At 37.5% G+C, this 26,047-nt stretch overlaps 1 protein-coding gene across 1 annotated transcript in view; it reads right to left on the bottom strand.

Annotated features, from left to right (window-relative positions):
• LOC104589665 (putative apyrase 6) overlaps nt 1-26,047 on the bottom strand; it is an 87,652-nt gene that overhangs the window by 44,823 nt on the left and 16,782 nt on the right. The window contains exons 2-4 of the mRNA XM_010248059.3: nt 15,270-15,382; nt 8,058-8,165; nt 6,318-6,372 (exon numbers count right to left, since the gene is read on the bottom strand). Coding sequence (XP_010246361.1) covers nt 6,318-6,372; nt 8,058-8,165; nt 15,270-15,382 — 276 coding nt within the window. The remainder of the gene's footprint in view (nt 1-6,317; nt 6,373-8,057; nt 8,166-15,269; nt 15,383-26,047) is intronic.

Here is a 26,047-nt window from a genome sequence, read left to right as displayed (position 1 = left end):
TATTTCCTGCCATAGGGTTTTTAGCATGGAGAAATACACAGCAAGAGGTTTTTCTCCCTGTTTCATACTTATCACCTAATTCCTTAACTTATAGGTTCTAGCTTCATTTTGTTTCTGAGAGTAGGTTTCAGTCACTCCATCCCAAATCTCCTTAGCAGTTTAGCCCATAGGAAATTTTTTGCAATATAAGGTAACATATAATTACACAGCCAAGACATTACCATGTAATTCTCCTGCACCCATCGGGAAGAGTCTGTATCAGGTTTCTTCTCCTCCCTAGTGAGATACCCTAATTTTCCATGGGCACCAATAGCCATCTTAGTTGATTGTGCATCAAGTTTTACTTTAGTAATGATCCAAGACCCAAAAATATAATTACTACCTCCAACACCCAGTCCCACAATACCGATAGATTTCATCTCGGTATTCCAACTCTCCACCTTACTTCAAACAGTTCAACAGTAAGAAAAAATAGATTGGAAACCTTCTAAAAATAATTTAATATCACACACACAGAAACAAACCCTTCCAGAAGAAGAAAACCCTGATTGGAGAGAAATCTCTCTCCTCCCCACGCCTCCCAACACAGAGGAGTGAATCGATCACTCCAAGAGGCTCAGAAAAATCCAAAAACCAAACTACACTCTTTAGGAAATCAAAAGAAAGCTAACAATACCTGGGCGCCCAAGATCAGATAAAAAACAAAGAGTCCAACTTTTCTACGACTCTTCCCCGTACTCCAGTTCTTCCTGATTTTGATGTTGAATAGATCACCTTCCGAATGACTAGATCCGACCAAAAAATCCAAGCACTGGGCAATCTACAGTAGATCGGTCAGCCCTTTATTACTTCCTGCAGTCGGCTGATCTAGGGCTGCATGAGAATGCTTCTAAAAACCCTAGCCGCTGCTCTAATACCAAGTAGAAAGCTTGCTGAATTAAAAAATATGAAATAAAAGGAGTTTCTTGAAGAAGGAAGAGAGAAGGAGAAGAGAAGAAGAGAAGTTGAAAAGAAAGGAGAGCAATAATCTGGCCGCCCCCTTCACTTATTATTTATATTAAAAATAATAGAGCAGTACAAAGACAACTATGCCCTTATAGGGTGGCAAGACATAAAACAGCATATATAAGACACAAAAACATAATAAAATTTGGACTCACATAACTACTGTGGTCCCCACCTCCTATCTAACAACTAACATAAAACATCTACTCATAAAAAACATCATAAAACTGATTAATCTTCAACATCTTTGTTGGCTCAATGAAGACTTGATCTGTCTACAGAAGTTGCTTAGTTTGATCGATGGCAGATATCTGAATCTTTTGCAATTCAATTTACAACTTTATATGTTCAGAGATATCTTTTTTTTTTTTTTTGAAATTTTTTGATGGTTCTATTTTGCCACCAGACCTATTAGGGTTCTAGTGTTCACAAAAATATGAGAAGATTGTTGGGGGTTGGCAAGAGGTGTTAAACATTTTGATGGAAGATAGAAAATTCTAAAGATTTTAAGACTTATTCTAATGACTATATAGGAACCAGAGAGAGTTCTAACGCCCAAATAACAACTATAAAAATTTGAAGGGACCAACTTTTCGGATTGGTTCCAATCAGCTAAGATGTCTAATGGAGGACATGGCAAACCATGGTCCCTTCCAAGAAGAAAAGTGGAGCCACAAGAAAATGATCCCACATATGGACAATGGGAGTAAGAATATTTACTTGTAATATCCTTATCCTTACTAATTTGTTTTAAGCAGCCCGCATTGCCCATAACTACATATGTATTACTAAGGAGAATAGTTTTCAAGGCAAGGCAAGGCAAGGCAAGGCGCCTTGTCAGCTAATCACCTAGGCGATGGATTTTTTATATAGAAAGCATAGATCCTAGGAAAGTTCCCTAGGTACCATAGCCATATTTCCTTAATAATTATTCATAATTTTCATAAGAAAAGTATAGAGTTCATGTTAAAGTATGGAAAATCAACATATTCATGAGAAGAAAAAAAAGAAGGAAAAGAAAATTCAAAAAATATGGGGGCTGAACCCTTATTTTTGTTATAGGAAAAGAAGAAAAAGAAATAGTAGTAGAAAATGTGTTGATTAGACAAAATTTTAAGTTCTTCCTTATTGGTTCAGATTTTAAAGTCTTTGAGGTTCAATACAGCATTTAGCATTGTTTGTATTGGTTAAATCCTAACAAATAAGAAAATAATAAAAACAAATTAGTATATAAACACACAAAATGAATATTTTAGTTTAACAGTGCCTATTTTATAATTATAATGTCAAAAAATAAAGAATAAAAAAGTATTTTACAATACATGGTACAAAACTGCTTGGCGATTAGGCGAGGCAAGCCTCAAAGGGCGCCTTGACAACTATGCTAAGGAGAATGGAATAGGGTTAGCTGTTGTGCCACCTAGTCTTAAGCAAAACACAAGTAGAATGTTGTATTTATTTGGTTTTCAAGGGAAGATTGAAAATAAATGATTCTTTCCCTCTCTTTATGAAGAATGCTTGTCTTATTTGTTTTTCATTTTTACCTCTTATCCTAGCCTCTTGAAGCATGTTTAAGCACCTTGCCCCGCATTGCTTGCGAACAAGGTTTAAAATATTGATGTGTATCGGCCTGTATCGAAGCTCGCCCTGAACCAGGTCTAAGGCTGGTCTACTCCCTGAACCAGGTCAGACCCCAATCTGACCCCTGTAGGGGCGTATCATTAAGCCACCGATACAATACGATAAGCCCGATATGGGGTGTATCGTATCGAAATTTTGAACATTGCTTGGGAAAAGTGGTGGTGTTCATCAGCTTATAAGTTAACTTGTTATTGCTTTGGGTAGAGAACCATTGAAGGTGAATACACTATACATTGTTCTCACATGTTTGTGGGGGATTGCAGGTGCTTCTCACAATGTGCATGCATCGAACCAGGCTGAGCCAGATCAGGGCATAGGTGTGGGTGTACACAAGCCACACCGTATCCTTTTTAAATGAATTTTGATTTAAATGTTTAAGTTACGACTATTTAACCTGTCTAACTGTTTTTTAATCTATTTAAGCGGTTCTTTGGTTTAAATTGTTGTCTTCTTCTTTATGTATCTTCAAATAGGTGCTTGCCAGTGTTCAGGAGAGATACCTCTCTCTCTATTGGGGCACTTTTGTGTCCACTCATGTGTCTATAAATTCTCTATAAATAGAGAGTTGGACAACCAAATGGCGTGTGCACACACACACACAATACAGACAACTCTACTTCTATAAATGAATGTGGTTTTAAAGGATAGTGACTAGGAGTGTTTCATAGTGTTTTGCAACTCAGACTAGATATTTCACAGCTTGTAACGGTTCAGTTTTGCGCCAAAACAATAAGTTCCATTCTCTCCCTTTATTTATATTTATAATGGTCTTAAAACCACATTCACATATGGAACCTATCTCCACTGCCGCTATAATGGAAAACCGGATATTGTCCATGGTTCCAGATTTATCCAAGATTGAACCTTTCAACGGAACCAACTTTAAATGTTGGAGACAATGTATGCTTTTTGCAATAGAACAAACAGGGGTAGTCTTTGCTTTGACTGAACTAAACCCATCAAACATAGAACCAGCCCACTCTTTGTTGTTGAACATTGTCCAATGAACTCTACAATGCCTACTGTTATTAGTGCTTTTATTTCTATAAATTTCTTGAAATTAATAAACATATTTAGATATAAAAGTTAATTAGTGGATTCGATAGATTATTCATTTCATTAACGCTTATAAAATACTAATTTAAAGATTATTCTATTTTAATTTTAGTTGAACATAAATATATATTATTATTTGTAGTGTTGTTCCCATGCTGTCTTCCTTACCCATCCTAGGTATGGGTGTGAATTCTGATTCTGATTTTGGTACTACTACTAATCCTTGTACTGTGTCTGTAGCCTGTTTTCCAAATTCCGAGGTAGATGTTAAGCCACAAAGCCTAGAAGCCTGGAGGAACAAAAGTGGGTAGGGAGTTGGGAAAAGAGAGTGATGAGGAAAGGGAAAGGAAAATTTGGGAATTAATAGAAAATCTTTTGGAGGAATTAAAAAGGAAGGAATTGGAGGAGGATTATAATAACAGCAAGATGGACGGAGGAGATTCAACTTCCAGTATGAGGGGTAGAGGGAATGGAGATGAGGGAGGTAGGGAGAAGGTAAGAATATTAATGAAACTGAGAAGATTTTATGGATGATTTTGTAGGAAAACTGGGATGTAGCCAGAAAGACCGAAATGAATTAAAAGTCTTTCTAAGAAGAAGAAAGGATGAAGGAAAGGTGAGGAAAAAGGAAGTTAGTCCGGAAGACTAAAACTTGATGTAAAAGGGGATAAAGAATTTAGTGAGAGAAAGGGGAGAAGAAAGAACAAGTACCGGGCAGAGTAAAAGGGGACTGATTGTGAGTTAAATGATGATCTTAAGATGGAATGTGAGAGGGCTGGGGAATGTAAGAAATAGGGCTATAATAAAGTATTTAGGAAAGAAGATCAAGATGCAGTGCTTGTCCAGGAATCTAAATTAGCAAGATTTGACTAAAGGTGGGCTTAAAGTGTATAGAAGGCAAGGTGGGCTATAATTGGGCAATGTGTCCATCTTGGGGAGCTTCAGGAGGAATGGTGGCCTTGTGGAATGAGGAGTTGATGGAAAGAGCAGAAGAACTTATTGGAAACTTTACAGTTTCCATGAAGTGTAGACAGAGTGATGGATGTTGACAAATATATATGGCACAAATGGATATGAGAAAGACAGGGTAAATTGGGAAGGAACAAAGTTCCATTGGAAATTAAAGGAATTAAAGGCCAAGATAAAGGAATGGAACATCCAACAATTTGGAAGGATTGAAGAGAGGAAACAAGAGATTATAAACCAAAATGCGGATTTGGATGCCAAGGAAGAGGAAGGGACATTTGAAGAAGGGATAAAGAGATGAGATGGGCCCAAGGATCAAAGTATTGGTATCGAGTATCGTATCAGGAACTTGGATACAAATATGGATAAGGATACGGATACACTTGGGAAACACATGGATACGGACAAAAAATATGGAAACGCTTGGATACGCTAGGGAAATGCATAGAAATTCCATAAATATATTAATAATATTAAGTTAATGCCAAAGTAACAATAAATAATGTATAAATACATAGGAATTGTATATTTTAATGGTATATATGAAGAAATATATTTTATTGATAATGCATCAATCAAGAATCCAAGACACATTATATAGATTATTAGAAATTAATACATGCGAAAATCCATTATTATTTTATTTTCTATTAAAGTCGAAGGCATAAAACATATGCAACTATTATTTGAATTATTACATCAATCTTTTCTATTTTACCATTTTTAAAGTTTAACATTACCAAAAAAATCAACTAAAAAATTAATTCTCAAATGTTCAGTAAACAATATTTTCATTTTTAAAAAAATAAATATGTTATATAAAATGTAAAGTAAAATATTAATTAACAATTTATAAAAAATATATAATCTTAGCTTAAAATATATCAAATATATTAAAATTTGAAGATACATATCATATGAAAATTCATAAATTTTAATTACCAAAATAATTATTCCATTATTAATATTTTTATTTTTATAAATTTTCTAAAATACAAAATTATTTTTATATAAATGTAGATTAGTGGATTTGATTAATTCAATTTATATTATATTCTCAAATATTTTGTAAACAATATTTTTATTTTTATAAATAATAAATACATTGTTATTTAATGCAAATTAAAATATTAATTAATAATTTATTAAAATTTTAAGATACATATCATGTGCAAATTTATAAATTTTAAGTATTAGAATAATTATTCTATTATTAATATCTTTATTTGTATAAATTTCTTGAAATTAAATCATTTTTTGATATATATGTGGATTTGATAAATTATTTATTCCATTGGTTCATAAAATACTAATTTTGAAAATGATTCTTTTTAATTTGTAGTTGGAGTTGTTGAATATAAGTGTATGTGAAGAACAAGAAAAGATAGCCAATGTGTTCTTCATCTACAACAGTCACAAAATTTCACAAGCTACCTAAAAAAAAGCTTTGCAAAGTTCTTGTAAAGAAAGTCAGATAAGTAGGTGAAGAACAAAGAATCAAGTGAAACTTGTGTGAAATGAAGAAAGAAAAATATTTTTTTCTAGAAGTGGTTACTACTTACTAATTGTAAACTTGAGCAACTATAATACCTTCCAAAAAATAACGATAGGTAAAATGACTAACCCCAAACATCAATTTCAACACTTACATGATCCCAAATCTTGAGAACTGTGCAATCCAAGTACTGATGCCCAAGCTTCATCCTACATGCAAATTAAGGTTAGAATCACATCCTTAGAAGATTCACAAGGATCAATAGTTGGATCCATACAGAGAAATATAAGATTAAGAACATAAACAACACAGGCAAACCGATTTTTATAGTGAAAAAACAAATCATTAAAATAGAAAAGGTTACAAGCAATTGGGTACAATATCTTAACATAACGAAGTGTGAAAATAACACAGCATTACAATGAATAAAAACTCTCTTTTCACAATGGAATATGCCCTAATATCCAGAACCAAAAATAACCTGAAGTTCCCCTATTCATATCATTGAATTCAGAATGAGTTAACATACTCAAGTTTCACCTAAGGGTGCAACTTGGGTCAGGCCAGGTAGTTGAAGCTTGGATTACAATTAGGGTTGAAGAATATAAACTTCGTGTTGGGTTAGGCTTGAGGCCTTGGCCAACCCGAACCTAACACGCCTTCGTGTTTTAATTTATAAATGTTACATAAATATACATGCCTGCATGCATGCAATGAATTATGTGTTCATGAAGACATGTATATCAACAATTATAAGTTTGAAGGCAAAAATTTTCTAGTGTATATAAGTACATTACACCTGAATCACCATAACTGTGTACTTATACATATTATAATGATGAAATCAGTGAACTTTAATCTGATAATCTTGAGTCTATGAAATAAGAACATTTCAGTAAAATGAAATAAAGAAATCAGATCAACCTGAAGCCAAACCAAGCCCAACCCAATCCCTAACCAAACCCAAAAAATGTCAGGTTGGGTTAGGGATAGGATTGGGCTTCAACAACTCAGATTGGCTTTGGGTTGACCTCAACTTAACCTAACATGACCTGACTTGCATCCCTAATTCCACTCTAATCACGTGTGTTGTAGTAATAAAAAGGTGTCTATAGCTTTAGGTGTGTGCAGCTAATGATTCTCTTGCTCCAATCTCAAGGAAGGGAAATATTAGTATCCAATAGTTAGACTCTTCTATCAGTTCTTCATGTTCCCAAACTTGGTACAAATTTATTTTTCATTACTAGCCTAACTAAGAATTTGAATTTCTTAGTGACAACCTTCCCTGATTGTTGTGCATTTTAGGATCTAGACCCTAAAAGGACAGTTGAGAGTGGTTATAAGGCAAATGGGATATACCAGTTGGATGTGCTTGGCTGGAACTTCACCAAAATCTCTTAGGGTTTATATATTTTTGAAACAACTAAAAGATCACCAAAAACACTGTACTTACATAGTACCTAGACTTATAGATAATAAGCAATAACTCTCTTCACATCTTTTATATCATGAATGTGACACAACACCTACTTGTCATATCCTGCAGGATTACGTCATAGGTAAGTAATCCCTTTGACCTTTTGTTCAACTAGCTATGCCATATAACAAAGAAATGCTAAACCTAAACTAAACTGAACCCTACTAAGAACCAAAAAAGCTACAAAATATTTGGACAGGAAAATTACAAAAAATACCCATGATGGCCAGAAATTAAACAAAACAAAACAATGATTTGGAAGATTAATAATTCTGTCTTTTCACATGGTAATTTATTACACCTCTTTCCTCAAACTTTGCTTTTCTCTCATCACATCAATTTGGAGGCAACTCTGAGTTACTTGACAAACTAAGAGTCAAACATGTGAGATGAAACAGTATGAATTAAGGGAACTACCTGACCAAAGTGAAAAGTGCTTTCAGAATAAAGATTGTAAGTAACCCCAACAAGTTCAATCACCCGTGAAAATTGAATTGGCAGAGATCCTCTTGGAGAAAATGTTACCTGCATACAGAAGTACATAAGGTGAAAAATCAAGCATAAATCTGTTTTTTTCTTTTTTTTTTGATATCTTTTGAAGGGCTACACAATGGGGGGTGGCCCATCCCCCAACCCAGGTGCAGGCAGGATTCAATCCCAAGTCTCTGCTATGACCAGCAGGAGACCATACCAACCAGCTGGTTGGCACCTTGCAAGCATAAATCTATTCAACATATATCATCTCCCAATGGTTAACAGCATTCTAGATTTCTCAGAAACCAAATTATTTATTTACTGTTCATAGTAAATAATAATTTTATTAAAACAAGGAGAAAGTATACAACTTACAAGATGCATAGAGGAACCATCGTGTAAATTGTATACTTAGAACTCTTTACGGAATATAAATCGAACAACACCCAACCTGACAGCCATCTCTGTACCTAGACACTTCAACAAATGAAGCCTGCAATGCCTAGAGAAGGCCATTTTAAATCTAGACATTAGGACCACCAAAACACCATCTCAGATACAAAACAAACCAACCCCTGAAACAAATGCAAAGAAAAGATCAAAGCCATACAATCAACTCTCTACCACCTCAAACACAATTGAACAATGCTTTAATACTTTCTCCCGCCATGACCACTGCCTCTAGTGCTTTCAAAGATTCCTCTGCCCACCTTCTTGCAACCACTCCTCTTGTGCTCTAATACAACCTTGATATAGGAACAACTACTCTAATACCAAATTAACGGATGGTTATCACTCAAAGAATAGATTAAGAGGGCAGTAATGGGATAGAAAGTGATGATTTTAGGACTAAATGATAAATAAGGATTGGAAAGGTTCTAAGCCCAAGCAGAGAACTGCATATTTTCTGAAGACCATGGGCATATACAAACTACCCCTTTTGTGTAGAAGCATGAAAAGAAATAAACAAATGTCTTTTGGGTTAAATTTTAATCTATGAGGACCTAAAATATGAATATAACATGTACATGCAAAGACTCTTTAAAGGAATAGGAAACAGGTCATCATTAGGACATATTGCAGTAAGAATAGCATCCCCATAAAACCGAATAGAAATATGTGAAATAAATATGATACTCCTTATCACACCAAGAATATGGTGAATCTTTATTTCAGCCACCCCATTTTGTTGAGGGGTGTAAATACAAAAACTCTAGTGAATAATCCCATGATCTAGCAAATAAGTAGCAAGAGTACAGGAGCTTCCAGAGTAGAAAGGATGGCAAGGCATCATCCTAAATGCATAGCATGACCCAACAAACTTAAAATAGCAAGTACACTTATCCTCAAATTAAGAATTGAAGACTATGAACCAAATAAACTTGGAAACAGATCAATCAAAAAAAAAAAAAAAAACTTAGAAACAGAAAAGATAGACCAAAAGCACCTATTTCTTTGTCATCAGTTGTTATTTGATAGAGATGTATAATCCTCATGGAAGTGAGAAAACCTGCTCTTTATTTTAATGAAAGGGAAATCAAATAAAGCTCTATCTCAAAAACTGATGCAGAAGCATCTTAAAGCATCTAAAAGAGTAGCTAATTATTTGGTGTCAGCACCCGATTTTTGTTCGGTCCCTTCCTAAACCCACAATACATACCCCAAATGCCTGATCAGACCATTCTGATCTTTTCAAAATACCTAAAAAACCTAGGGAACCAAATATTAGCAAGAAATACCCAAGATCCACCGTTAAACCTGTCCAACTTGATCCAATGGCCTTGCTCAAACCCCACCCACATTGTAACCATCAAATCACTTTTTGATTCAAAACCTGAAAATACCAATTCAAATCAAATTTCAGCCCCAAACTCCATAACCTCACCCTCTATCCACTATAGATTCCATTTTAGCGTTTCTGATTAAACGAAACCTTCAAGGTTTAAAACTGCTCAACCACATCTCACCAATCACATCAAACTCTACCACTAACCAAAAGCCCATACTCAGCCATCATGCAAATTTTCGCGGCAAAACTTCTCCATTTGACCCATTAACAATCCAAGATGCAACCTTTGATGCTTTCAGATTTTGAAAATCTATCTTTTCCGCTATGCAGCCATCATGCAAAATTTCTACCCATCCATTTGAAAATCTATCTTTTCCGTTAGATCCCATCAAACACCTATCATGCATTTTCACCTTTGATCTTCACCATCTGGCTTTCCATCAAACCTAGATTCCATTTCAAGCATCCTTATTAATCATAATACCCATACTCCAAATCACCTTGAAACCAACTCTTATAGACCAATCAAACCCTGCCAATTGTCCAAGACCCTCGAAAACCCTACCCAGTCAAATTCCAGCCCAAAATTCCTCTATGTACCCCTCCAAAACTAGATTCCATTTCAGCCTATTCCATTGGTTAGAACACTTTTGCCTCACATTACCCTAATCCAAACACATTTAAACTAATCAGACCATGTCAATTCGTCCAAGACCCTTGGAAACCCTACCCAGTCAAGTTTCATCCCAAAATTCCCTCATCGGTGCCTCCATTAGACAAAGATTCCATTTTGAGCCTTCTCATTGGCCCATTCATTCATCCTTCAAATCCCATTGATCCAAACATAGTTGAACCAACCAAGCCCTTCCATTGGGTCTAAAACACTCAAAAACCCCACCTTGACAATTTTCACCCAAAAATACCTTCATTTGCCACCTTAACTAAAAAGATTCCTATTCTATTGGCGCAGAACCTAAAGACCTTCCTACACCCTCAGGACCCATCTTCATCGTCCATAACTGATCCCAAAATCTAGCCCACCCAATTGTAACCATTTTTGTCCTCACCTACCCCAAGAATAGCTAAAATGCCCCTAAAACCTTACAAAATCATGAAACTACCCTTCTTCCCTAATATAAAATTCACCTAAAGTTTTCATTCAAATTAAATTTTCAAAAGGCTACTCTTCATCGCTTTCTCTCCCACCAACAAACTCGACCACAAAGGCAACCTACCCCATTGCTTCTCTCCCTCTATCTTTTTCTCTTTCTCCTTCTTCTCCTTCCTTCCCTACATCCCCACTGCTACAACCGAACCAAAGTATCGCCACCCTCCTCTTCCTTTCTATGCTTATCTTTCTTTCGGTTCCTCTCTATCCTTTCTTCTTAGTTTTTCATTCCCTTTTTTCTCTTCCTTTGCTCATTTTTCAAAAGAAAAAACAGGGTATTGTTACCATCGCTGACCATCAACTAATTCAAATCTTATTTTCCCTTTCCTCCCATTGGAACTACATCAGAATTTCATGGAATCTTCTCAATCTACCATTGTCGACCTCTTCAACATAACTGGCATCTTATCCCATAGAATTTGATTAACCGGGTTTTGTCTTAGATCCTCATAAGCATCTTATCGTTTGAATAGCAGCATCGCCTTATATCCAAGAAGGCTACATTTGAGAAGACAAATCTCTCTTGCTTCCTAACTTAGCAACCATAGTACTAGCTTGATATGGTGGGATTACTTTCAAATCCGCTGAATAATTTCAGTTCCTTTGAACTTATTTGATCGAGGATTTATATTCGGTTGATATCTCCCATTACAGAGGTTGCCTCCATTCCCCAGTAAGTTCCAGCACTTCATTTATTTAATTAATGCCATTCTGAAACTCAATAAGGCGTGTTTTAATTTTGTTATTCTGTTTGCTATCCTTTTCTTCCCAATCTTTGTTTTGCTTAATATCAAGTCAAACAATGATCCCATACTGTTATATCTATACTGAATTGATGGTGTTTTTGGGTATTTAACTATAGATTAGTGTAATTAACTAGGAAGTGCCCTGTCATTCATATTTTAACTTTACCCTTTAAATATCTTTTCAGATTGTGATTTAGTCATGACAGGTTTATGGTTTAACTTCCTTAGTTTGGCTGATCATTAGTTTCACTTTTTGGGTCTCATTCTCCTTGAATAAATTCTCTCGGGGATTTGCACCATGTTCTCCTTGCTCTAATTTCCCGTACGTAGAAATGATTGTTTCAGTTTATATCTAACTCAGCTAATTCAGATTGTTTGCTAATGGATTAACAGGTGAGTGCATCGCCCATGATAGATTGTCCAAGCATCCTAAATTATAAAATCCAAAATTCCATAAATTTGTTGTTTCCTTTTACCCTAGCTCCATTTGTGTTTCATATATATATCTTTAGACCTCGAATGCAAATTGATCTCCAATTTATCTGATTGTTAGTCATTTTCTTTTTTATTATTTTAATGTCTAGCGATTGAATTAAATCTGGTATGTGGCCTTGCCATTTTAGTTTGGACAGACTGTTGAAATCTTCTTGTGTTTTGTTGTATGGCTTTAGGAAGTGATGGGATGAAAAAAAAAATCTGAAACCATAGACTGATCACACATCTTATAGGGTAATAAGTGTTCTTCTTTGTTTTCCTACTTTCATTTGCTAAAGTCCTCATTTAGTTTTGAACCATGAAATGTTCCTTTGTAGGTGTGACCGTAGGCTTCTTCTAGATTAACCAAGGTGGCCTTAATAAACATATTAAAATAATACTAAGTAAAATAAAATAGGAAATGAATGATAAAAGAAGTAGAAAAGTTGGGCTTAGGAATTCTGAATGTGAATCTCTTATGTTTTAGTTGGCTAGACTTGAGTCAATTTATTTGGATCAAAATTTGGAGGACAACAAGGTGTGGTTAATATCTCCAGTTGGATCTTCCACTTGTGCTTCCTTTTTCAATTTCTTAACACAACTTACTGCCTTGGGGGTGAACTTCGAGGTAAAAAGAAATTTAGAGCAAGCCTTTCCCTCCTAAAATTCAGGCCCTCTGTTGGGATATCTTTCTTGGGAAGATCAACACCTGTGATGTGCGGCAAGAAAGAAGGCCAAATAAATGCCTATCCTCTCACATGTGTTCTCTCTACTTGAGTAGTGGTGAAAGAATTTCCCATATTTTTATTTCCTATTCCTTTATGTTTTGTATTTGGGAGCAATTTTGTTTTCTTTTTGGGTGCAAATGGACTCCTCAAGATGCGGTGGGCCTTTTTGATCCTAACTTCTTGAGACAGCAAACAAAAAGAGGAAGATTACTTTGGAAAGCAACGAGAGCAGCTATGGTTTCAACTATTGGGGAAGAAAGAAATGAGTTAATTTTCAATGATAAGAATAGGACTCAGGCAGAAATCTTTGAATCTTTGATTTAGTTAAACTAAAAGCTACACACCGGGTGAAAACATTGGATGACTTAAAAATTCATGTGGAAAGAGGTGGTACTATTGGCTCAAGACAAGGCGAGGGTAGTGATGGAGTGGAAGCCCCTGGCCCCCAACTTCATAAAACTCTTTGATAGAAGCTTTATTGGCAACAGGGGGATTGGCTATAATAGGGGGTGTTTTTTCAGTGATACAGAAGGTAGAGTGGTGGCCTTGTATCCAGGACCCTTGGACCATGATGATGCTTTGACAGCAAAACTGGTCAGTTTACTGCAGGGGATAAGGCTTGCAAAACAATTGGGCTTCCACAATATAAAGGTGGATGGGGATTCTCAAGTAGTTGTCTCATGCACCAGAAACAGTTCCCAGATCCCTTGGGTCTTCCGGTATAAATTCAGAGAGATTGTAAGCCTAACAAGGGAGCTAAATGTTGCCTTTAAGTGGGTGAGAAGAACACAGCAAATGGAATGGTAGACTCTTTGGCTAAATAAGGGGCTGTGAGACAGCAAATGTTTTGGGCAAACAAGGGGCTATGAAAGAATAACCATTTTCTCCCTTGCTTAGGTCTTTGAGCTTTCTCATTTTACATTGATTGAGAATTACAGGCTTTGTGTTTATGCTTATTTTGAGAATCCCCCATGCAGACCCCACCTATGGGAAATGGGAGAGGGGTGCCTGACCCCTTCCCTCTCTCATCCAATTCTTACCCAAACCTGCTAAGCCAGTACCTTCCTATACAAAATCACTATAAAGACCAAAATGGGATTTCAAAAAAAAAAAAAAGGAGGCCCATCACTCCCTATTCATTCTCCTTGATGGATAGTGACTCCAAATCAGTCCAAGTAAGCCATTTTCTGACGATCCAGATTGGCGACTCCACTGGGGAGGATCTTGGACCATAGGTGGGGTCCACATGGGGAACCATTTCTCTTAGTTGCTTTTATTGTGAATAATCCCTCTGCTTCTAGTTATTATTTTGTTTCATGTTGTTGGATGTTATTCTTGTTATTGGCTTGATAGTTAAATGATATTTTGTTTCTTCCTTTGAATGTCCACTCACACACTATCTGTACACATCATCTTGCATTAGATTTAGGATCCCATGTCCTATTAGGAGAGGGGTTAGTAGGTGGAAGATTGTTTGGACTTTGTTCCTCCTATGTCGTATCAAAAGCCCCCAAACCATCCACCAGCCAAAGAAGCCTGTCATCCGATAGGTGAAGGCTTGAAGGTTGGCAACCTTGTTGGAGGCATTGAGTCTAGGTGTCAATCCCTCCCCGTTTCTTTTTCCTGCAGAGAAACACACCAGCTGTTTCCTTCCATTCTCAAAAGACTCGACAACAGAGATGAAACTTCATTTTGTGTTGTTCTTTCTCTCTGCAGCAAATCATCTCCCTTCCACTTCTTTCATGCTCTTCTAGTTTGAATCTCTACTAGTTTGAAAAGCTACTTCTAAGAAATTTTTAAACCACTCAAGTACATCTCTCCAGAAAAACCTATGCCATTCCCTTCTCCCTAATCCTCACTGTGAGTTTCCCATTGACTCTGAACTCCTCGGACATAAAGTTTTTATCTTCAATCTTCAAAAAAGCATCTCAAGTGGACCTCCTTCAGAGAACTCTCCATTAATGTCAGTATTTCTGCTTTCAATGAGTCACCAATGCCAATCGGACCTGAAGCATCACTTGGCCTGATTCATTCCTAAAAAGTGTTTCCATGGGTTTATCTAGAAGATCAGTCTCATGTAACAGATTCATTGACTTAGAATAGTAAGTTGTGATTATAGAAAGCCGCAAACTATGAGCCACAAGACTTCAAAACTTGGCAATCTCTCCAGTCATGAAAACATACAATGATTCCTAGAATGTAAATTACAGAACAAAATGACAATTTATGATGACAGATAGCAAACAGAACCTGAATAGAACCTTCAGCAAGTTGAATTATTCCTGTGGTTTCCTTAGGATCACCTCCCAAGGTTCCAAGAGCATAGTTTGCAGCAACCCAGGCATAAACACCTTCTTCCTGACCTACATCAAGATTTCATTGAAAGTCCCATTTGGATTACTTGGCATTTTTAGCAACAAAAAGATAAATTCTATTAAATGATATGAAGATACAACAGTACATTGACATCAAAACCTTCGCTTTGATCCTAAACATAGGAAAAGAAATGGAAAATCCCAAAATTTATTAAATATTTGCAAGTAGAGGGAAGATTTTTAACTTTTCATAAATGAAAAATTTTTCAGTATCAATTGTGACATCTTGCAAGTAATAAAAGAACTTTTTCCCATTGTTCACTGATGTGCATGTACTTTACCCATGATGCATTTGGGGATATCTGATACTTTATTACCACCATAGATGATTTCTCCAAATTTACTTTGGTTGTATTTGTTGAAATCAAGATACAAAGCTCTTCACGTTGGTCATCAGTTTTACCACTATAGTTCCACCTCCTATTCCTCTTCCATCCTCTTCCTCTCCTACTACTGACATCTCTACCAGCAAGCAACTTCAAGTTTAAAATAGAAGGTGGAGCAAGAAGACAGAAGATTAGTGACACCACACATCTTGCTTCTATCCCCATACCTAATGATTTTAATGTTCAAATTGCTATTAGGAAAGGTCTCATAGTTGCACTCAACACTGTATTTCTAATTTTATATCATATTCTTTCAGCACTTCTTTTTGTAGTTTTCTATGTCATTTATTCTGATTCTATTACTCGCAATCTTGCAGAAGAAATGTCAAAACTTGAGTGGAGGAAGGCTATGGAAGATGAGATACGTGCTCTAGAAAAAAGATGTACCTGAAGGCTGTACAGTGAAAATGGGTTTTTACCATTCAAGTATAAAGCTAATGACTCAATAGAAAGATGCAAGGAGAGATTGTTGCAAAAGGATACACCCTAATGTATGGAATCAACTAATTAGAAACTTTTGCACCAGTAGTGAAAATGAATTAAATTCAAGTTCTTCTTTTGAGAGCTGTAATATATTCTTGGCCTTTCTACCAATTGGGTATTAAAAATGCATTCTTACATGGTGATCTTTGAGAAGAAATTTGTATGCTACTAGCATGCTTGTTGAAGAAGGCAACATATGGGCTTAAGAAATTGCCTCTGGCTAGGTTTGACCAGCGTACAAGCAAAGCTAAGTTGATCACAGATTATTTGTGAAGACTAATGCACAGGCTACAACAGCATTAATTGTTTATGTATATATTGTGCTCAATAGGAATTTTCATGTGGAGATTAAGAATCTCAAACAATATTTTTCCACTGAAATTGAAATTATAGCCCAAAGAAATTTAAAATACTTCTTAGGTATTAAAGTGGCTAGACTGAACAAGGGAATATTCATTTCAGAATATAAGTATACTTTGGACTTGTTGAAAGAAACAAGAGAGCTTAGGGATAGACCAGATAAAACTCCCATCGATTTAAACCACAAAATAAATGTGAATGACGGTGAGTTATTAGTTAATGCTGAAAAGTTTCAGAGATTGGTAGGACAGTTGATCTACTTATCATTGACAAGGCCTGATGCCTTGTATGCTGTTGAGGTTCTGGGTCAATAATCAATATACACATGCTCCTCATAGCTCACATCTTGAAGCAGTAGAAAGGATTTTGGGATACCTGAAGTCTACTCCAATAAAAGGTCTTTTATTCACCAACAGGGGTCACCTACGTGTTGAAGCCTACACAAACACAAATTGGAAAGGCTCAACAGATGTAAGAGATTGCCATCCAACTACTGCACAATAAAGGTTGAAACGAGTCTTGGCTGATTTCGGAGCATGTGTGTATCAGCCCCTGAGGTTGTATCGTTTTAACAAGGCTGCCATTAACATTGCCCACAATGCTATCAAAAACTGTACCAAGCACATTGAAGTATATAAACATTACAGCAAGGAAAAGGTTGAAGCATAGGAAATCTACTTACAATATCAGTCTACTAGTAATAAATTAGTAGGTTTCTTGACAAAAGAAGTTATAAACAAACTAATTAAAATTTTTAGCAAGTTGAGATTAATTTGGCAAGAATTCCATTGATAATGCAATGGGGACGTGACTCAACAGCGAGTTAACTTGGGCCAGGTTAGGTTAGGTTGAGGTCAAACCTTTTTTTTTTTTTTTTGATCAATAACTTTGAAACTTTTATTGATTAAATACTTTAGGATACAACAATAAGTTACAAAAGAAATCAGCATAGTAAGCTGACCCAGTACAGAATTACAAATGTGCCCAAAACATATATGTTCTTTGAACCCCTTGCTTTGCTAAGCTATCTGCCAAACTGTTGGCAGATCTCCTTACCCATCCCACCTGAATACATGTTCCTTGACATCCATTTAAATCTTCTGAAATCATTCTTCAACTGCCAAGTCACCCCTTCCCCTTTCTACAACCATTTTATCACAGTTTTTGAATCTCCCTCGATGATCAATCTATTGATCCCCAACTCTTTAGCCTTCTCAACCCCATATACTGCAGCTACAAACTCTGCCCTTGTCACATCACCTACCTCCACCGGACCAGAGTACAAGGAAATGATGGAACCATTTTCGTCTCTAATGGCCCCCCCAATACCTGAAGGGTTACCCATAGTAGAAATCTGCTGAATTCAAAAATATGAATAGAAAAGGAAGTTTCTTGAAGAGAGAAGGAAGAGAGAAGGAGAAGAAGAGAAGAAGAGAAGAAGAGAAGAAGAGAAGAAGAGATCTTGAAAAGAAAAGAGAGCAATAATCTGGCCGCCCCCTTCACTTATTATTTATACTAAAAATAATAGAAAAGTATAAAGACAACTATGCCCTTATAGGGTGGCAAAACATAAAACTGCATATATAAGACTCAAAAACATTATAAAATTTGGACTCACATAACTACTGTGGTCCCCACCTCCTATTTAACAACTAACATAAAACATCTACTCAGAAAAACACCATAAAACTGATTAATCTTCAACACTCCCCCTCAAGTTGGGAGTAAATATCACACATTCCCAACTTGCGTAGATCATGTTCAAGCTTGTTCTTTGCCACCCCTTTAGTGAGAACATCAGCCAGCTGCAACTCTAAAGAGACATAAAGCAAACAGACTTCTCCGGTTGTTACCCTTTCTCTCATAAAGTGTCTATCAACTTCAATGTGTTTTGTCCTGTCATGCTGAATTGGACTATGGGCAATATTGATTGCAGACTGATTGTCACAATACAGCATCATAGGTTTCTCTGCTTTCACCCCGATCTCACTCAAAAGAGATCTAACCCAAATAAGTTCTGAGACACCATGAGCCATGGATCTATACTCAGCCTCAAGACTTGACCTTGCCACAACCGCTTGCTTCTTACTCTTCTAGGAGATCAAGTTTCCACCTACAAAGGTACACACTCTTGATGTAGACCTCCTGTCATCTAAGCATCTGCCCAGTCTGCATCTATATAAGATTTTAGTTTCAGATTGTCATGATTTGAGAAAAGAATGCCTCTACCAGGGTACTTTTTCAGATATGCAAGTATTCTCTCAATAGCTTCCTAGTGTTGAACCCGAGGTGCATGCATGTACTGACTCACAGCACTAATAGCATAAGAAATGTCTACTCGTGTCATGCACAAATATAGTAGTTGGCCACGATTCTTTGATATCTCCCCACATCTTTTACCAACTCACCATCAACACCATTAATTCTGTGATTTAGATCAATAGAAGTGTTTGTTGGTTTGGTCCTAGCTTCCCAGTCTCCCGCAAAAGCACAAGTACATACTTTCTCTGTGAGATGAAGATCCCATGCTTGGATTTTGCAACTTCAATCCCCAACAAGTATTTGAACTCACCAAGATCTTTGATCTCAAATTCTTGTTGCAATGATTTTTTGAGATCATCAATCTCCTCCAGATCATTTCCTGTAACCACTATATCATCCACATACACAATCAAAATTGACGCCAGAGCATCTCTCCTCTTTACAAAGAGGGTGTGATCAGACTAGGTTTGTGTGTATCCAAAACGGATAAGTGCCCCTCTGAACCTGTCAAACCAAGCCCTAGGTGACTGTTTCAGCCCATACAGAGATTTTCTGAGTTTGCACACCTTTCCTTTACCAACATTTTCATAAAAGCCTGTTGGAATGTCCATATATACCTCCTCCTGTAAATCACCATTAAGGAAAGCATTTTTGACATCAAGCAGAAACAAAGGCCATGAATAGGTGGCTGCCAGAGATAAAAGAATACGAACCGAACTCGTCTAAGCTACCGGTGCAAAGGTTTCTAGATAATCAACACCATAGGTCTGAGTATACCCTTTTGCTACCAACCTTGCCTTGTACCTCTCTATCTTGCCATCGGCCCTATACTTCAGTATGAATACCCATCTACATCCGACTATCTCCTTGTCTGGGGGAAGATCTACTATTTCCCAAGTTTGGTTTTTAACCAAGGCTTCCATCTCTTCTTGCATGGCTATTTTCCACTCAGGTTTGGAGAGGGCCTCAGTAACATTCCTGGGTATAGACACAGAATCCAGAAAAGAAAGGAAAACACGGTAGGAGGGTGATAAGGCATTGTAGGAAAGATGGTGTGAAATGCAATGGGTTGTACACTTTCTCTTCCCTTTACAAAGTGCAATGGGAAGATTAAGATCAGTGGGAATAGCTGCAACAATGGTGTTAGGTACAGGAATATTATCATTAGAAAACATAACAGGTACGGGCTCAAGAGGAATACTTGTAACTATATCTATTGAATTTGGAGTTTCAGAAGGACTGATAGGGAGTAGTGTGGGTTGAGGATGTGTGAAGTCAACCACCGCCTGTCGGTGCTGATATTTCTGTGAGGCTGCCCGTAGTGGCTCAGGTAATGAAACTGGCTAAACTGATGGAGGTGCTGGCTGAACTGATGATGGAACTGATGGAGGCACCAAAGAAACAGGAAGAGGAACAGATTGTAAGTTCTCCTCCCCAAGACTCTCCCGCAAGGAGAACCACTCGAGAAGAATAAGGTGGATTCAAAAAAGGTAACACCCATAGTGACAAATCTGCTTCTCGACACTGAGTCATAACAGCAATACCCATTTTGGTTCTGAGAATACCCAAGAAAAAGACAACTCTTGGCCTTAGGATCCAATTTCTTGTAGTGGGGGCCAAGAATGTGAACAAAGGAAACACAGCCAAAAACCCTCAGAGGTATGTGAAATATCTCCCCATCTGGAAAAAAAATACTAAATGGCACCTTAAACCCCAAAGTCCATGAAGGAACATGGTTAATCAAATGCACGGCTGTAAGGACTGCATCTCCCTAGAAATGCATAGGAACTGAAGCACTCACCATAAGACTCCTTGCTACCTCTACAATGTGTCTGTTTTTCCTCTCAACTACTCCATTCTGTTGCGGTGTATATGCACAACTGCTCTAATGAATTACACCATGTTCTAAGAAATTAGTAGTCAGGTCCTTCTCAAAGTACTCTCTAGCATTATCTGATCTAAAAGCCTTAGTTTTCACTCCAAATTGTGTGAGAACCATTTAGTGGAACTGTCGTACCAAGTTAGGAACCTCATCTCATGATCTCATCAAATATATCCAAGAATATCATGTATAATCATCCACAAACAAGAGAAAGTAATGGTATCATCCCATGGAAGGGATATGATATGGCCCCCATACATCAGTGTGAACAATATTAAAAGCAAAAGTACTTTTATTACTTGGTTTAAAAGACTGTCTGCAATGCTTTCCTAACTGACAACTCTCACACTCCAAGGTAGATAACTAAACAGACTCAAACAACTTTGGTTAAAGATATTTCAAAGAACTAAAAGAAATATTTCCCAAGAGATTGTGCCAAAGCATAATCTAGTTCACTGACTCTAACCCACTACTACTGTTGTTGCTAACATGATGGCCTTGATGTCTCGAAATCTCATCTAGAAGGTAGACTCCATTCACCTCACGACCACTCCCAATCATCTTCTTTGACTCCAGATCCTGTAAAACACAATTACCAGGAAGAAAGGTCACGGAACAATTCAAATCTTTTGTCAAATAACTAAAAGAAAGTAGGTTGGTATGAAGTTTAGGGACATGTAAAACAGAAGATAAAGTTATATCATTGGTCACTTTAACTATCCCCTTTCTAGCAAAGAGAACATGTGAACCATCTGCTGTAGAAACTCTATCTCTACCAGAATACAACTGATAGGAACAGAAAAGGGTAGGGGCATTAATCATGCGCTCAGATGCTCCTGAGTCTATAACCCAGGAAGATCCCTCCTTACTTGAAGTGGATGCATGATTTGAAGTTGCATATGAACTACCTATATATGCAAAAGAAGTGGTGTAGTTGGCTCCTACATTCTGTTGTCCATCTGAAAGGACAGAGCTAGCTGAATCTTCCTTACTCATAAGATGCCCAAACCTCTCCAATTATGTCCTCACTGCTGCTATTGCAATGGATTCCTAATCAGTTTAGGAAAGAGGGGCCAAAGAGTCCTGTAGTGGCAACATTTGCATTTCCCTTCTTGTTCCTTATCTAGGCAAGCATAAGATTTGGATGAAGCTTCCAACAAGTGTCCCTGGTATGCTTGGGCTTCTTACAATAATCACACACCAAGTCCTTCTTATCTTCCCTTCTAGTCTCACTACTCCCCTTGTCTCCATTCGGCTTAGGTTTGGTTGTACTAACCATAGCCGACTGGTTAATCCTAAGCTGTCTCAGCATTACATTCCTCCCACTCTCCTCTCCAAAGACAAAGGCATAAGCTTGAGAGAGTGTCACACCCTACTTAGAAAGACTATGCTGCCTAAAAATGTCAAATTCAAGGTTCAGCCCAACCAAGAACTTAAAAACCCTATTCCTCTCTACCAATCTGCCAAAGGGCTTTTAGCATGGAGAAATACATAGCAAGGGGTTTTTCTCTCTGTTTCATACTTATCACCTGATTCCTTAACTGATAGGCTCTGGCTTCATTTTGCTTCTGAGAGTAGGTTTCAGTCACTCCATCCGAAATCTCCTTAGCAGTATTAACCCATAGGAAATTTTTTGCAATATGAGGTAACATAGAATTACACAGCCAAGACATTACCGTGTAATTCTTCTGCACCCATCAGGAAGAGTCTATATCAGGTTTCTTCTCCTACCAAGTGATGTACCCTAATTTTCCAAGGCCACCAATAGCCATCTTGGTTGATTGTGCCCACTCTAAATAATTTGTACCATCAAGTTTTATTGTAGTAATGATCCCAGACCCAAAAATATCACTACTACCTCCAACACCCAGTCCCACAGTACCGGTGGATTTCATCTCGGTATTCCAAGTCTCCATCTTACTTCAAACAGTTCAACAGTAAGAAAAAATAGATTGGAGACCTTCCAAAAACAATTTAATATCACACACAGAAACCAACCCTTCTGGAAGAAGAAAACCTTATCCAGAGAGAAACCTCTCTCCTCCCCACGCCTCCCAACAGAGAGAAGAGTGAATTGATCACTCCAGGAGGCTCAAAAAAATCCAGAAACTTAACCGCCCTCTTCAAAAAATCAAAAGAAAACTAACAATACCTGGGCGCCCAAGATCAGATCAAAAACAAAGAGGCCAACTTTTTTGGGACTCTTCCCCGTACTCCAATTCTTCTTGATTTTGATGCCGAACAGTAGATCACCTTCCTGATGACTATATCCCACCAACAAATCCAAGAACTGGGCAATCTATAGCAGATCGATCAGCCCTTTATTACTTCATGCAGTTGGCCGATCTAGAGCTGCATGAGAATGCTTCAAGAAACCCTAACTTGGCTCTGATACCAAGTAGAAATCTGCTGAATTCAAAAATACAAATAGAAAAAGTAGTTTCTTGAATAGAAGAAGAGAGAAAGAGAAGAAGAGAAGAAGAGATCTTGAAAAGAAAAGAGAGCAATAATCTGGCCGCCCCCTTCACTTATTATTTATACTAAAAATAATAGAGCAGTACAAAGACAACTATGCCCTTATAGGGGGGCAAAACATAAAACGGCATATATAAGACTCAAAAACATAATAAAATTTGGACTCACATAACTACTATTGTCCCCACCTCCTATCTAACAACTAACATAAAACATCTACTCAGAAAAACACCATAAAACTGATCAATCTTCAACACCCACACTACTCCCATCAAAATTTAGCTTCTTCCAACCATCTGTTGGAGGGAACCAAGTCCCAACAAACTATCGTCTCATAGATGATGAAGCAGCAATAAGTCCCCAAACCCTGAAGAAATCTTCGACCTTAAAGGCTGAAAACAGCTTCAAACTTTTTACCCAATGAGCCACCCTCAATGTTATTGTTTCAACTAAAGCTTCCTTGCATTTTTCTTTACTTTCAAATATCCTATCGTTTCTTTCCTCCCAAATGGTCCAAAGTATTGCTGCTCTATACACCTCCAAAGAATCCTTCCCCTCCTTGACTTACCACTGATACCATTAGGGTTGAATAAGCCTCAGGAGAGGACCACCTGCACCCAAAAAGGGAAGTAAACCAATTCCAAATAAAACTGACAAAAGGGCAAGATATAAGAAGGTGAAAACAGTCTCACCATTCAATTTACACAGGACACACCAATTAGGGGACAAGCACCAATTTGGTCTTTTCCTTTAAAGTACATCAAAGGTGTTAATACAAGCATGAGAAACTTCCCAACAAAAAAAAAATGATTTTAGGGGGGATAGGATCATAGGATGGCACCAAATTTCTTTGACTGGAAAATGAAAAGAAGATTGTGTGAAAACCATCGAGTGTAGAAAGGATTTACAAGAAAAGGACCCTTTGGCATTAGGACCCCAAATTCTAAAATCTGACCCACCTTCCCCAAAAATACTGAACTTAACAATCCTAACAGCTCGGACACTGCAAAAAGTTCAGACTCTCTAAGGTTCCTGTTAAATCCAAAGTTCCAATTCAACCCTGGAAGGTGAGATGGTTGACTTAGGAACTCTGAAATAGGCTTACCCTTGAACCTGGACATGTCATAAAGAGAAGGAAATTTCTCACCCAAAGGAATATCCCCGATCCACACATCCTCCCAAAATCTGATTTTTCTACCAGAAGACAAGTCATACCTGATAAAATTTAGGAATGTAGGGAGAACATCAGGATGGCCTTCTAGGGAGCAGCCAAGTTAGCCCTACGTAAACATCTAGCATCCAATCCGTTGCTCGGCATGCCATGAGTATAGTGATCTTGAGAGAATCACTGCGATGACCTGGACGAGAATGACTGTGAGTCTAGGGATTCAGATTGAAGCGAGTCAAGGTGAAGACCTGAACGAGAGGCTGAAAATCTTAAATGCTGGTCTTGTTGGCAGATTCATTGGATGTGAAGTGAAGAAGGATTAGGTTGAAGCTTGGGTAAAGCTCAAACGGGAGAAGAAAGAGTTGCGCGATCAGAAGGTTGGTTGGGGGTCCTTTTTTGTTTATGTTTCAGAACAGGGAGTTTAAAGAGTGGGTGATGGATTCAGAAATGGAGAAAACAAGGGACTTTGATTTAAGATTATGCTGATGGTTCCCAGTGCAGGGGCGATTCTTAATGGAAGGAGAATAAGGGCAATGTGGAATGGTGTGGTGGGTATTCCCTCATATGTGTGGGTCTGACGACCTTCAAAATGATCAGAAACAGATGTGGAAAATTCCTAAGCTTTGATGGTAGAAATGGAAATTGGGAAAAGATCGACTTTGCAAGAATCTTAGTGGAAATCGAAGATCTGCAGGAAATTCCTCTCTCTGAAGAAATGTTATACGCAGGGTTACGACTTGCGTTTGTTTCTTGAAGGGGAGGACCAGATGTTCTGGAGGGCAACAAAATGCTCTGCATTCTTGGAATGCTGATTGGAGATTAGAAAGAAGACGTAGGTGCACAGGGATGAGGCATTCTCTCTTGGTGCAGTCAATGTTGGGAAGTTGAAGAGTCATCCAGAGGTTGAAGACGATGGACTTGAAAGGTTGGGGGGCAATAAAGTAATTATGAAAGTAGGGAGAAATTGTCTTATTTAATGATGGCCATATGGTCACAAAGCTGATGAGGGGAGAAGCAGAAGAGTTTGGGAGCTGTTTGTGTGTTGGTAGCATCACTCACTTGTCTGATCTTGATGGGATGAGATGGTCATGAGGGGGTCACCCCCATATGGAGAAGTTATGTGATTGCAGTCTTATTAATCGAACAGCTGAGGTGAAAAGATCTTTTAGCAAAAGCCTGGGGCCTATGCATTCTTTTGAGTTTAAGGTAGAGGCTTCAGGGACGAGGATAAGAAGAGATGCACCTGCTTCTCGAAGAAGAAGAGATTTGGAGTGGATTTGGGTGATCACCAGATTTGAGAGCTCTTGCCAGTCAACTGAGGGGCTGAAGTCTGCGGTTTCTGGTAAGTTTTTCTCTGCTCATTCCTTTGTTACTCGTCAGTCGGTGGTGACCTACGCTAGTCCTCCCATTGGTGATCATGAGGTGGTTGAATGTGGGGCTTCATCTAAGGAGATAGCTGTGAAGTCGAGGGAATCCTACCTCATTGGTGATTCAGTTAAGCCAATTAAGAAGGGTAGGGATGGAGGTGTCGATTCTGGTGTGGATGTTTTACATAGAGTGGAGATGGGGAAGGTGGGTGGATCCAAGGATGGGGTGGAGAGAAATAATATGGGTAAGGTAAAAGGAGATAAGGTGGA

Source organism: Nelumbo nucifera, chromosome 2, assembly GCF_055504915.1.
Source record: "Nelumbo nucifera cultivar China Antique chromosome 2, China Antique-T2T, whole genome shotgun sequence".
NCBI lineage: Eukaryota > Viridiplantae > Streptophyta > Magnoliopsida > Proteales > Nelumbonaceae > Nelumbo > Nelumbo nucifera.
This window is presented reverse-complemented; position numbering and strand designations above follow the sequence as displayed.